Below are 15,469 nucleotides of genomic sequence, written 5' to 3' on the forward strand. Positions count from 1 at the left end.
CACTTCCCTTTGGTGCTTTTCATCTCCCTTCCTGAGATGTCAGGGAGGGCGTGATTATCTCCTTTTTAGTGCTTTCATCTCCCCTCCTAAGAAGTGGGGGGGGCGTGATCACCTCCTTTTTGGGGTTCTCATCTCCCTGATGGTGCGGGATGGTGCGGCCACCTATGGTCTAAAACAAAAGAAAGCAGGAGAGGTAAAGGGCTAGAACTGAGCAATGCACTTGGATAATGAAGCACGTGAGACTAATTGCCAATGGGACAGTTCCCTATTAACTTGTTTGAAGGTTGACCCTCCCCAGCTGTTCTGTGCTGACTTGATTGGTGGGACAAAGAGGGGGAAGTGACGTGTATGGGAGGAGGAGGAGAAACTTGGGTCGTGGAACTCCCACTCTCTGGCGTTAGAGGGGACGGTAAAGATCTAGAATAAAGACGTTTAGTGATCCTGACTCCTGCTGATTTCTGGGAAGATAGAGTTCCAGCAGAAGCCTTCCTAAGTTCACTAAGAGTTGCTGGAAGTTCCATGGTATACTATATCATAACAAAGCCTCAGTAAGGGACTTTTTAGTGAAAACAATTTATAAAAGGTTTAAAACTGAAACTTACTTGACTCATAGGAAGGATACCCCACTAAATATCTATGGTGAGTAAATTGGAGTTGAGCTCTAAGGTTCAACAAGGAAAGAACAATGTCCCTCCCCACCCTCAAACAGAAGTAGATCACACATTCATTCATTCTTTCCCTCCTTCCCTCCCTCTCTTTCATTGGTGTTTCTTAGATGGTATGAGTTGCTGTGTAACCGGTAGAGGAAGAACAAGTGACAGCCCTTCTTTAGACTATTAAGTAATCAAATGCTAGGCTCAATTGGGAATGTAGGAGTCATTTCAGACTATCACAATAGGTCCTGAAAGTTATCAGAACCTCTCCTCACATCCACTTTAGCCTCAGTGTACCTCTCTAGACAGCCTTTCCTGCTTGGAACAGTATTTGTGAACATGTACATACACTTTTAACATACACACAAGCAAACACGCATTCATGCTTGAAGGCATTAAAAATCTCTATTCTTTGACAACTGATCAATCACCACACACAAACATACTAAAGAAAAAGACCGATTGTGAGTCCATGGATGATCTTAAAGTGTGCAATTATTTTATTTCCCTGCTTGACAGCAAGAACTTCATTTACACAGGAACCTGCAGCTAGTACAACAACTGACAAAGAGGTGTCTCCCCATCACAGGGGACCAGGTTTCCAACAAAGCAAAGATGGAACTAAATGGCTCTTCCCTCCCTCCCTCCCCCCCCCCTTCCCCAGAAGAGAAAACAATAATCAAAACTGACAAAATAAATCAGGACCCATAACTTTCTAACCAGCAGCTTTGATGAATGAATACAGAACAAGGGAGTAGAATTTATCAACCATTTATGTGTGCACAAGAGCAAGAATGCTAATCTCCCTCCCCACTTTCCCCTGTACCCAGAATGGTGGGATTTAGGAATGATAGGGAAGGTTCCCACCTATAGTTGGGAATGTTTGCAGGTTAAGTCCAGGCAGATAGGGCTCCTTGTTCTGTACTAAAAGGTACCCAGAGAGAAGCTGGGATAAAGAGTCTCCATAAATTCAGCTTAGTGATATATCCTGCCTACCCTCCTTTCCAAAGTCAACACAAGTCACATTCTCTTAGTGATTTCACTACCACTGGGAAATTTCATTAGACAGTAAAATGGAAGTTTTTTATTTTAGGGTCCTAATGCCAAACAAGCTTTGGTCCCCAGGCCTGGCCTTCCATTTAGAAGGTCAAGAAGGAAACATCAAGTGGGACAGAGATGCTAGCTTCTAGCCCAACATCTTTATAAAAGACAAGAGGAACAAACTCTCCTCTTATCACCATTCTCCATGTCTTTCTCTACTTTTCAGTGAAGTCTGGAGATATAAGTCCAATAAGCCAGGCAATAGTGGTTAGAACTCTAGGGTCATAATCACTTCTGAGAATGATACTTAGGGATAATGGGGGAGGATAAAGCCCGCAGTAGGACTATGGAAGAGATGTCGCCAAGGAGAGATGATAAAAACAAATTTGTTCAAATACTGGGGTAGTTATAGAGCATCTTCCTCTGTCTCTCCCACCCACAACCCCTCCTTACCAATGTATCAAACTGGGTTTCCCCACCCCCCAGGGTAAGAAAACTGGGAAGTTCTCCATGGACAGACTATCCAGAAACAACCTATCACTCCACCCCCCACAACTGACCCTTCTATCCAGCACAACAAAGGCTAATTTTGCAAGGTGGGAAGAGGGCAGAAAGGAGGGGTGCCATCCCCATTTCCCAATCATACATGTCGAAAACTTCCCCCATCCAATCCAGCAGCTCTGTCCTGCAATGCCTTCTTCCTGGGCCAGGAAAGTAGCAAAAGATATCAAGTGAGAAGGTAAACAAATGATGGCGTTTGTGTGTGTATGGTGTGTGGTATAGCGTTTCCAGTTTTCTTAGGCTTCAGCCTCCTCTCTGGTGGGAGCCCACCCTGCCCAACCCAAATCCCCCCACACACCCTTTCCCCCAACCCCCAAGTCCAGTTGCTCCCATCCATCTGGCCCTGGCCACTCACTTCCCATAGACGCTTTCATCACTGTAGGCAACATAGAGAAAATAGTCTTCCTCATGGTTGTCCTAGGGAAAAAGAGCAGAGGAAAAAAATGATATAAGAGTACTAGACTGGTGCGAAAAGACCTGGACTTAAAATATTCCCTCTGATCTGATCTGGTCAATTCATTTAAAACTTTCCGGTGCCTCACTTAACTCATTTATAAAATGAGGGAGTTTTACTAGATGATCTCAGCCCCCCTTCCAGCTTTATAATCCTACAGTCAAAATTTTGTCCTAGGCTTCCAACAGAAGCAGAGAGATTAATGAAGTTACAACTCTTAAACTATCAAAGCTATAGGTATCATCCCATAGATGATGCTTATGGGATACCATATTTTCAAATTATTTTAATGTTGAAAAATTGAACATGACCCAAATAGTACCAATTGACCAAATCAAGTGATTATTTTTTTCTCAATCACAAATCGGACATATTAACAAAGACTGAATGAACTTATTTAACCATTTTGCTTTATGTCTTATAGAAGCATTATTAAAAACCACCTTTTTATTAGAAATATTAAGGAATACATTTCTCTAGTCAAAAACTATTTTCTAGATTTCTCTTAAACAAATAGATGCAAAATACATGCTTCATAACTTTCTAATTACCTAAGGTCACATATCAAATGAGATAAAGGTGGTTTGCTAATCTTAAATCACTATACAGATGCTAACCATCAATCCCATCTAGTACATTGAAAAGCCAGAAACTACAATCTGTCTGAATCTAAGAACTCTTTCCTTGTTGAACAATAGATTTGACAAAAAACAATAGATCATCACAAAGTAATAGCAGGGGAAGAGTGGACTCCCCAGAAATAATAATGAATTACTTTTCTGAGTTGTCTATTTCTTAAAAGTCTCCCTATGACAGAGGGGAAAAGAAGGTAATCTTTTCTCTCTATTTTACAAATAGGGAATCTAAGATTCAGATTCAAAAATCACAAATGGAATCAGGGCTTAGCTAAGACTATTTGACTGATAATTCTTTAGCCTTCTTAGATGAAGGTTCTCTGCTAAATTATAACCTACATTTAAATCCAGGACTTGATGGTTTTTAAAATAAGAACAGAAAGAATGATTTTTTTTTTTTAATGGGACCTTTTAACTTCTAAAAATGCCATCATTTAATCTAATCATCAATGCCATTTTACTCCAAGTCCCTGCAGAAAGCCTAGTGCTTCCTAAATTAAGGGCTCAGTCTTTCAATCTGCAAGTGGAAGAAAATAACCCCCACCTCACCCATCTTCTACATATTTTCTAGGAGATACTAAGATAACAAATGTGTTCCCTTGAAGACAGAATTCTTTGGATCAGCACCATTACCTCATAAAGTTGGCCCATGGTAGCACTAGTAGGAGGGATAGTGTTGTTGACGAAGAAGAATAGGGCGTCTTCTGGCCGAAGATGGATCCGTTTCCGAATTAAGAAGTAGAACTGACCAACTGGATTGAGATAAGGAAGAAGTTTCAGATGAAGACAGAGAGAGCAATATCTTGACAGAAGGATAAGAAGCCAAAGAGCAGTATCTATAGACAAAACCTTTGTCTCTGAGGTACTATCAGAGCATTTGCCCCCTCTATTGCTTCCCAGATGCTCCTGATCTCACCAAAGACTCCAAGTCTGGTTTCATGTCCTCCTATATCATTTGAATGTATTTCCTACAATGTCAAACCCAAAGCATGTTGCTAAACAAACTTGCCATTTCATTAGCAGTTACAACTCTTCAAGCTTCAAAGAAAAAAAAAAAAAATTTAAGTCCCCAAAAGTGTTGAAACTGACTTGCTTGGAGGATGTTACTCAGATCACAGAACCTGCTTTAAACTTATGAATCTAGATGAAGATTTCCAATAATTTATCTAAATCCAAATCTTAATCTTTAAGACAATAATACTACTGGCTGGTGTGAGATACTTAAGCCCATAGACAAAACCCTTGGGGAAATAAACTTTAATAGAAGGAGGGCCAGAGAGGTCTAGTAGTAAAATCTACAATTAACTTATACTAAGTAGAGGAAATTGACCAATTTGAAAATGGGGACATAAAATTGAAGTCCATTGATAGGTTTTTACGCAATGTCATACACAGCTTGAAGTAGAAGTCAAGGTTAATTCTTTATTAAGTGCTTCTACTCAGATGGAGGGAAATCTGAGGCAAATGAAATTATGTGATGGTCTCTCAACACCAAAATAGATTTGAAGAGGAATTTTGGAAAAAATGTTTCATGTTCTTCTGTTTTAAACTGAGTAATTTATCTAGAAGATATTGCCTCTAGTTTTTCATTTCCACATAATCTATCAGGAAAAGCAGATCATCTTTCTAAAAGAAAGTGAGGGGATATGGACTGTTTTGTTACCTGTTAGGTCAGAGGGTACCAGGTACTTCCTTTTGTCCAGGTCAGGGACTCTGGCTTTAGGTGCCTTCTCCACAATCACCTGTCATTGCGATATAAGGAGAAATTTAAATAACTTTTAAAAATTTTATATCACTTTTATTTATAAATATATGCCTTCCTTCCTTCCGTTTTCCATCTACCCATTTTAAGAAAGAATTTTTTCAAAAAGGGGAAAAAAGGCAGTTCATAACTAATTCCTATCAACCAAGTCTAACAATTCAGCCAGTATTTATTTTTATTTCATTCTAATTCAGAATTTAACAAACATCAAATAAAAATAAGCATTTCTGTATGTGTGTGGAATAATAAAGAATTATATGTGAAATGGTGATTCTCCATTAGTCAACATGTAACATTGTGGTATCCTACTTATTTAAGATTCCTCCTAGCCTTCCTTTGGTTTTCCTTGATTCCCCATCTCCCCTCCAAACCCCTCACTTATCTTCCCACATTAAAAAAAAAAAAAAATTAAGAAAAACACCCAAAAAACCAAGCCTCTAGTAATGAATGGCATAATGAAAAAATCTTAAATCAAAGTTTCCATAGCAAGGCAAACTGAATAATAAATTGAATTTCACTTATTTTCATTTTTCCCTTTCCCCCAAAGTCTACACTCTGTACTGAAATGTTACGGACATAAGCACACGTAAGGGGCAGTAGTCTAGTTATAAAGATTAGAACATAAAAGCCAAGACAAAGGAACTGAAAGAAAAGCCTGGGAATCTTAGATTTTGTGGCTTTAGAAAAGGAAAGAGAGTGTGTGTGTGTGTGTGCTGCTAGATGGCATAGTGGATAGAACACTCATCCTGGAATCAGGGAGACTCAAGTTCAAATCTAGCCTCAGACTCATATGGGTGAGTCATTTAAGTTTCAAAAGGAAAAGGGAAAAAAAATTAAAAGCTGCAAAAAGTGGGGAAGGGGTATGAACTATATTATTAGTTAATTAATTAACAAGCTTTTTATTAAAGACCTACTACGTACCTACAATATGGTAGATGAGAGGAACACAATTGGAGGAATCTGTCTTGTTACTCAAAGGACTATAACCTTCAGGGAGCATATGAAAAATAAGCTATGTCTAGGGGAGAGGGAATACACTGAAAACCTCTAGAAGTCAGTTGCTTAAAATGAGTGAACAAAAATGGAATGATGGCCACGTGATGGCATATTAGAACTAAGAAATAGGGGATGAAGAGGTGGGTCAAATTTCTGGAAATAACTCCTTCAAAACCACTCCAAAAGAAGATAGAAAGAATAAATTATTCAATGGTTGCAAAGAATGACAATGAGCACAATCCAATCAAAAAGACATTGTTCATTGTGATTCTCAAGAGGCAGCTTTGGTTGAGGGATGAAAAGGACTGGACAAATACAGGAGATAACAGAAGATAAGGAGGAAGGCTAGAGATCATAAAAATGGCTGGAAAGAAGGAATAGGTTGCAGAAAGGCATATGCTTTCCTTCTTTCCCATATTCTTATGCTACATGGATAGTTCTGAGGCAAGGGAATTTATGCTTTTTGGTTCCTGTTCCAGGATGAACACAGTCAAGAATTCTATTGGGGAGGACAGACGGGAAAATAGAGCCAGATAACATAGTAAGTCCTGGGGAGTAGCTAAGTGATAATTTTTATTCTTGTTCCATTATTTCAGACTCTTCATTCATGACCCCATTTGGGGTGTTCTTAGTAAGGATATCAGAATGCTTTGCCATTTCCTTCTCTAAGGTGATTTTGAGGAACTTAGGCAGAGTTAAGTGACTGGCCCAGGTTCACACAGCTGTTAGTCAAGTATCTGAGACCAGATGAGTCTTCCTGAATGCAGATCCAGTACTCTATCCACTAAATCACCTAGCTGCTCTTTGTAGGGAGAGTGCTTTATAAATTTAAAGTGCTATATAAATGTGAATATATTAATATTTAGGTCCCAGGACTGGCAAGTGCTGATACAACCATAGTTTCCTTGACAGGTATGGTGGTCTGAAGTCAAACTAACCTGAATGAATGGGGCTCAGACACTAGCTATGTGACCACAAGCAAGTCACTTGACTCTTGTTTGCCTCAGTTTTCTCCAGGTACAATAACCTGGAGGAGGACCATAAAAGTATCTGAAAAAAGTAACTAAGGTGATGGTGTCCTTGACAGAAATGGGGAAATTTGGAAGGAAACAAGGGTGTGTTTGGAAGGCAAAGGAAGACATTTTGAACATGTTTAGTTTGGGATGTCTATGGAAAAGTCTAATTGAAATATCAAATAAGTAGTTTATGATAAAGAACCAGAGATCAGGAGAGAAACAAACGCTGATTATAAGATCTGGCAATCTACCTTCATGTTGTTTATTTTTTTCAGTTGTCTCAACTCTTAGTGACTCCATTGGAGTTTTTGTGGCAAAGACACTGAAGTGTTTGCCATTTCCTTTGCCAGTTCATTTTGCAGATGAAGAAATTGAGGCAAAGAGGGTTAAATGATTTGCTCAGAGTCACACAGCTAGTATCTGAAGCTGGATTTGAACTTAAGAAGATGAGTCTTCCTGACTCCAGGACTGGCATTTTAGCCACTGTGTCATGTAACTGCTCCCGGTCACATTCACAGAGGTGATAACAATCCATCCATAAGGCCTCCAATTAAATCAAGATTCCCATGAAACAAGGTAAAAGTCTAGCCAAACTGGTCTTCTTGTTCCCTCCCCCATGAAACTATCTCCTAAATTCATGGCTTGGAATGTCCCTCATGTCTGGAATGCTCTCCTATCTCACTTCTGTCTTGTAGAATGTTCACCTTTGTAGGAAGCATTTCCTGATCTCCACTACTGGTAGTACCACTCCCTCCACTAATTATACTCTATTAGTTTTGTATATTTTATGTTGTTTCCTCTTATATAGAATCTGAGGGCAGAGGTTATATCACTTCCCTTTGTATCCCCATTAGCTTAAGTGAGAGAATGTACAGATATACGTTAAAGGGTGTGCTATAGAAGGGAAGAAGTGTGCTACAGATGTTAGGAAATAGGCTTTAAAGATCATGAGAATGGATAAGGTAGGAGAACCAAAGTCAAAACCCAAAACCAAAAACAATGTCAGAAATACCAGAAAGGGTAGAATAATCAACAATGTCACATGCTTCAAAGATGTCAAGAAGTAAGGGCTTGTTTACCCAGTAATTTGTTCCCTCTAACTAAATACGAACCAGTGTATCCACTGAGGGACATGGGAGGTGAATGGAAAGGGACCTCCCTTCTTTGGCAATCTCCAATTGAATTTATATGTGGGAAGATGGCCTACCTTGTTTCCAAGCCTACCTCAACTACAGCTTGGGGAAATGTCAGTCTTAATAAGGTCTCAGCTGGAGACTGGGGACATAAAGGCTATAAAAATAAATGCTGCCTCATATCCCCATTATCTTTAGTTCCAGATCTCCATCCTGGGCTGACTTCTAAATTTTCCAGCAGTAATGTCAATCAATAGACTCCTCTATTCTGCAGGGAGCAGGGCCAGGGGTAAAGCACTAAAGCATTTGTCATTGATCTTTTTTGTTTCCTCTCCATACCCCTAAGCCCTGCACCCAGATCTCTCCAGCTCTAAGGTCTATGCTCCCTCTACCCCACCCCACACCTCCCCGCGAGCCTGTTTGGGCTTTTTTTTTTTTTTAAACCAAATTCAAACAGCCCCACTGAAACCCAGCACGTAGCCAAACAGGAAAAAAAAAAAAAAAAAAGGGGGAGTGGGGGTGGGGCGCATCAAGGAGGCCGAGACAGAAAATATAAGACACAGCTGAAAGAACCACCCTCCACCCCCCAAAAGCAATCCTGCCTTTTTGTGTGACGAGCCACTGTCGGATCAGAAGCAATAACCAGGAAAAAGCCTGTTCTCTCCGTCACATGCATGAATTTTGAAGCAAACTGATTGCTGCGCAGATAATATGCCCTTGTTGGAAAGCCAATTCGGTCTCGTGGTTCTCTTTTTTAACCTGTTTCCCTATCCGAGGAATAATAGAGGAAGGAACCGGTGTCTGTCTTCCCCCACCCAATTAATTCCAAGGACAAAAGGTCTGGAAGCTCGAGAACAGACCAGACCTCGATACATCACTAAGAGGACACAAACAACAGGGCGAACCCGCAGAGCCATCGCCATGGTGGCCACCCTGACTCTCAGCTTTCTCGCGGCCTGCTGACACGCCGTCAAGAAAAGACCCCATCCTAGCCATCTCACACCGCGCCGCATCAGGAACACAAGCACCACCACCTACACAAACGCACCTGGCGCACTCCCGAGTCACGGGGCTCCATCTCCGACACACGCATGACAGTGATGGTGCATTGCCCCCATTGCTCAGACCACAACACGCGCAGCCCTGCACGGCGGATGCCTGGTCTGGAAGGGGCCCCCCACTACTAAAGGTGGGGCGAGAAGCGTCTTCTGTGTGGATTTCCAGGGAACATTATCAGGGAACTGGAGGCTACATGTCTTCCAAGGACCCTCCCTTCCCCCTCCCTTTCTTTCTCCCACCCTTTTCCAGGCCCCCCGCTACTCACCGGGACTCTGTCAGGGTATTTCTTCCGAATCTTTTCCCCTTCTTTTTTCCGGTACTCGAAAGGATGATCCTCCTTGTACTGGAATTTCATGATGCTCCGCAGCGTCTCCGATCTCCCTGGGGGGGCCTGCCTTAAACCGAGCGGGTGGATTTTCCGACGCAGGGTTCCCCCGCTGGGAGTCCGGCTAAGAGACACGAAGGACCCCGGCGCTGCGAACCACCGCTGCTGTGCTCGCTCCGCTCCTCCGACCAGCTGGAAAAGCTCAGAACTGAGGCCCTGGGAGGTGCAGAGCGCGCCGGCGTGGGGGTGGAGAAATCCTGCAGGGTTCTTGGAACAGCCGGGAACACACAAGCAACACAGTAGCAAGCCTGGTATTGTGACGTCACGAAGCTCCGCCCTTCCCTCCCCCACAATGTTCTAGACCGTCCTGCTTCTGTCTCCGAACCAGGGGCCACGGAAAATATTCTTTCAACCCGCCCGTATTGTTCGATTTCCTATTTTAAACAATCCTTCACCAGGTCTCTTTAAAGAAAACTCTGTATGGTTTTACATGCCTCTTGTTTATTTTGCCACTGAATTTCTTAAGGCAAGATACAAAACATGTCAATTTCTCCCCCTCCACTTCGTTGTGGTTTTTTTGGTTGGATCCGAGAGCAATTACCAAAGAGTAAAGTCCACCCCTTCTAAGCACGCTGAGGTTGTTGGCTTGGAAAGGGCTATGCAGGAGGGGTGGGGAGGTGGGGGAGGAGGACCTGCAATGTTTGGGGCCGATACGGTTACGTTCCGACGGGCGGGCAGCCTTTCCTCTGAAGGTGCTCCCAGATTACCCAGGGATCCGTGCCCTCCGCGCCGCCTGGGCCTGAACTGTTTTTGTTTCTGTCCGAGCTGCAAATTGCTGGGCTGATTAACAACATAAACAAGATGACTAAGGGGTTTAGAAGGATGGGGAATGAGGGAAAAATGTCATCCTGGCCAAGGGAGGCAATGGTGCTGGCGTAGAATTTCCCTTTAAGTGGACTCGTCCAAAGCTCGCGTCCAGCCCTTTCCCCACCCTCCTCCTAGAATCCCGAGTACTGCAAGGCTTCCAGAAAGAAAGAAAAACAGAAATCATGTGATGTGGAGGAGTTGGGCCTTACCCCTTACTGTCTGTCAAGCAGTCACTGGGGCTGAACTGGGGAAAGGAGGTAACCAAGAGGTATATTCAACACCCCGAAATATCAATAGTAATAGAATAATAATAATAGATCTGATTTAAATAGCTCTAGGTTACAATATACTTTTGCACCGTTACCTTGACAACAATCCAGGAGCCAGATGGTGTAATTTATTATCTTTATGGGACAGATAAGGAAACTGAGATCAAGAGGAATTAATTTGTCTAGCTAAAGTCAAATGGCAACTAAAGGGGCTTGAATTCAATTTGGGTCTTCTGCTTTCAATCCGGTGGCGCTTGGGACTGAGCAGCCTTAGCTGACATGTGAAGAGACGTGTTTCAGAGCCAATCAATCAGTCCTAGAATTGTGAATCCTAAAACTGAGTTGAAATGTACCTTTGATGTTGTTCATCACGTATCTCAGCAAAAATTGCTCCCACCAATGCAATTAAGTGGCCATCCAGCGTCTCTGCCTCCAGTGATAGGGAACTGATTGCCTTTGTGGAAGCACATTAAAGATTTTTTTTTTAAAGTTCAACTGAGAATATTAAATAGTTTCTCCATCCAGAAACCTTTCCCAAACTTTTCCTTTTATGGGAAGCCTAAAAAACATTAGGACTTTAGGAAATGGATTAGCTGTGGTCACCAAATTTAGAAATTTAAAACAACAACAAAAATTGACTCTGGCCTGTTTTTAAGATCAGTGTTGCTCCAATTTTGAAAGAATTAGGATATTGATCATAAGCTGTTTCCTTTTATTTACTCCTGGAGAACATTTGAGAAGTCAAGGAAGGAAGTGGGTTGTTGTTAACCCACTTAATTAAATATATATATATATATATATATATATATATATATATATATATATATATATATATAAAATAGTTATATAACTTAGTTAAATAGTTATATTTGATACAGTAGGGTGCTAAACTAAAATTGTATTTTAATATTTTTGTGATTTCAAGTTATTATCTGAGGAAAGGTGTCCAAATGAATGCAGTTTGGAGAGCTGACATATTTCCTCTCTAATCCCAGAGACTGGACTTAATATTAAATGAATAAAAATGTTTTCTAGAACACTTGAGTAAAAACACAAAATTTCAGTCATTAATATTTTTTCAACCCTTTCCAAGACAATTCCTTCCACTTTTCCAATAACTCTGTTAGAAAGTCTCTCTGTACATTAATGCTAAAATTTGCCTCATTGTGACTCCCACCCATTCCCTGTAGTTTTGCCCAAATGGCAAATCAAATCATTTACCATGTGACAGCTCTTCAGATTCTGGGAGACATTGATGCTATATCCTAAGCCTCTTTTTCTTTTAGATAAAATGTAGAATCAGGGGTTGGAACATTTGTTATTTATGTTGCAAGGCAGTAGGGGTAAGTGATTTGTCTATCTGGCATCTGAAGCCATATTTGAACCGAGATTCTCCTGACTCCAGGACCAGGGCTCTATCCCACTGTACCACCTACTTGATACATGCCTCCATATCTCCAGGATATTATTATTATTATTAACCATTACAGATTTACTCAACAAATTTACATCTAGTGAGCTTTTGCCTTATTTTGCCAGAAACCAGGCCACCAGGCCACTTCCTATTCATTTCCAAACTGTCTCCACATCTTTCTTTCCCTTCTACCTTCCCTTTATGTTTTTTTTTTAATTAAAAATAACTAAAAAATAAGAATAATATTCTTCCATCTTTAAATCCTCCTCAAACCTAAGCAGTTTGAGAGTAGAGAATTAAGTTGTTTCCTTGAATTTATTCTTTTTTTTGCTGAGGTGATTGGGGTTAAGTGACTTGCCCAGAGTCACACAGCTAGGAAATATTAATTCAGGTCCTCCTGACTTCTGGGCTGGTGCTCTGTCTTCTGCACCACCTAGCTATCACCTAGCTCTCTTTGAATGTATATTCTTGAGTATTTAGAACAGTAATTAACAAGTCAAAAGTTAGTTAAATGCTTTTTTAATGCATTTTATTCATTGTATGAACTCTTCACACTTCTGGTCATTATCTGAAGCTCTGAAGCTTTTAATCATCCTTCCTCAAGTATGGCATCCCGAAATGAACACAGTAATCCATTTTTGATCTGACCCATGGCAAAACAGAACATCCTTATCACTTTATCTCTAGATACGAAGTATTTCTAAATAGAGTCTGAAATACATTAGCATTTGTAGAAGCTTATTAAAAACCTCATTGTCAGTTTCACTAATTATATTAAGAAAGAATATTTCTCTAGTCTTAAAAACTCTTTCCAAACTCTACCCAATTAAAAAGGAATTAACAGTGAAAACCAAACCTTGAATAGTTTACTTATGGCCTTCCCCCTCCTCAGAAGCAATTGGGTTGCAATTCACCTAGGGCCCCCTCCTATCTATTTAAAAGAATTAAGATATGAATCTGAAGAGGAGATCCTAGAATAAGACTACAGTTGAGGGGAATGAATGGCTGAAGAAAGAATTGAGTGGTTATCAAGTGACTATGTTCCATTTATTGAAAGAGAATGCTAATCCAAAACTTATTTTTCTTGTTCTAGATTCCTATAAATGTTCCCTCAAATTCTCTTGGGAAGTGAGATGTGTTCAAGGCATAGGAGAACTATACCAATTTGAATATTTCTCTCTTCAACTTAGAAATAACTTAGATTTAAAAGTAATGTCAAATTTTTCTTTCTGTGATTCTCATGCCTAAAAAGATACAGTAAATAGGGAGCAGAGCTAACATGGTGGCAGAAAGATGGGGATTTTCCTGACCTCTCCCAAATTTCCATTCAACAATTTTAAATCTAGGCCTCAAAATGATTCTGGAGTGCCACAACCCACAATAGGACAGTGAAATAATTTTTCAGCCCAACACAGCTTAGAAGATTGGCAGGAGAGATATGATACATAGAGTGAGAGTAGAGAGCAGTCCTCAGACGAGAGAGAGAGAGAGAGAGAGAGAGAGAGAGAGAGAGAGAGAGAGAGAGAGAGAGAGAGAGAGAGAGAGAGAGAGAGAGAGAGAGAGAGAGAGAGAGAGAATTGCCCAAAGGTAGACTACCTGAAAGCCATGATCAAAAAAGAGGCTAAATATTATCTTTCAAGAAATTGCTATACTGGAACCAAAGGGCAAAATAGAAAGAAAGATTTCACCAATTGCCTCCTGAAAGAGAACTCAAAAAGAAAACTCCCAGAAATGTTATAGCTAGAACTTTCAGGTCAAGGAGAAAATATTATAAGCACTCAGGAAGAAATCATTCAAATAATGTGGAGCCACAGTTAGGATAAGAAAAGATTTAGCAGCTTCTACATTAAAGAATCAGAGAGTTTGGAATGGGATATTTTGAAGGGCTAAGGAGCTACAATTATAGCCAAAGTTAACCAACCAACAAAACTGAATACAATTCTTCAGAGAAAAAAATTAATTCATTAAAGTTTAATTAAAAAATTTAAATTCATAAAAATTTAATGAAACAGGATTTTCAAACATTCCTGATAAAAAGATCAGAACTATTCAATTAGAGTTGAATAGAAAGTTTCACTTTTAAGTACATGACTCAAGAGAAACAAAAAGGTAAATAGAAAAGAGAACTGTTTATATTCTTACATGGAAAGATGATACTTGTAACTTTCTAAAAAACTTTGACATTATAAGGGCAATTAGAAGTAGTATACATAGAAATATCATGGGGATGATATATAAAAAATTCAATTAAAGGATGAGAAAAAAAATGCATTGGAGAAGGAGAAAAGGAGAGATAGAAGTACCTTACATAAAATAGCTTAAAAAAAGAACTAAAAAAACTGGCAATGATTTGGGATGCACTGAAAGACCTTATGTCTTTGATGTCTGACCAAACTCTAAAAAGACCACAACTCTTTAGCCATCTTTTTGGCCATTGAAACACGTTGTTCTCATCTATCTCATCTATGTGGAGAAAAGTCTCCACATGCTTGGGATAGACGTCCCTCTAACACATCAACAGGTCAGAGATCTATTTGTTACCTTCCACTTACTAGTCCATATCCAGATAGGTTTACCAGAATGTAAATGCTGCCCATGCTACAGTTTCTTGAAACCACAGATGAAAGTTCAGTGAAGATGGACACCAAAGGTGGATGAACAGCCCTGAAAGGGCTATGCAAGTCACCATACCAGGGGTACTAGTCCATATATCCCAAAAGACCCTGCCTTATATCTGAAGTTGGAATGAAATTACAAAATGTTTACTCAGCCTTGTGGGGAAAGAAGGGAATAATTCAACTGAACAAATCTTTCTAGTACTTTTCCTCATTCTGATCTATTGTCCTAAGAGGCTCTTGAATCCTGCCCATTTTGTATCCAAGTGACAGGAAGGTTTGTATATCAATGGCTTAAGCTTTCATTTTCTAAACCAATCAAATCTCAAAAATAGTTTATGTATAATCAATTTGGAAAAATTTATTGTGTCTACATTGAGTCAGGTACTGTGCTATGTCCACAAAAACCAAAAAAACAAACAAACAAACAAACAAAAAAACAAAACCCAACACAACCAGAAACAAACAAAAAATCCCTTTTCTCTAGGAGCTCACAATTTTAATGGGGGAAGTGACATGAATATAGCTATGTATAAGAAAGCTATATATAGGATAAATTGGAAATAATTGACAGAGGGAAAAATACAGAATTAAGACAGACCTGGAAAGGCTTCCTGTAGAAGGTGAGATTTTATCTGGGTTCTAAAGAAAGCCAGAGATGTGAGGAAG

General features: G+C 39.9%; 1 protein-coding gene across 1 annotated transcript; it reads right to left on the reverse strand.

Moving 5' to 3' along the window:
* Window positions 1-1,130: 1,130 nt before the first annotated feature.
* Window positions 1,131-9,952, reverse strand: GABARAPL1 (GABA type A receptor associated protein like 1). The gene is made up of 5 exons (XM_074269191.1): window positions 9,576-9,952; window positions 5,008-5,086; window positions 3,978-4,096; window positions 2,611-2,672; window positions 1,131-2,395 (listed from the first exon to the last, which is right to left on the reverse strand). The coding sequence occupies exons 1-5, from the start codon at window positions 9,663-9,665 to the stop codon at window positions 2,335-2,337; spliced, it is 411 nt and encodes a 136-aa protein (XP_074125292.1). The 5' UTR covers window positions 9,666-9,952; the 3' UTR covers window positions 1,131-2,334.
* Window positions 9,953-15,469: the final 5,517 nt, after the last annotated feature.

Source organism: Sminthopsis crassicaudata, chromosome 5 (assembly GCF_048593235.1).
Source record: "Sminthopsis crassicaudata isolate SCR6 chromosome 5, ASM4859323v1, whole genome shotgun sequence".
Taxonomy (NCBI): Eukaryota; Metazoa; Chordata; class Mammalia; order Dasyuromorphia; family Dasyuridae; genus Sminthopsis; species Sminthopsis crassicaudata.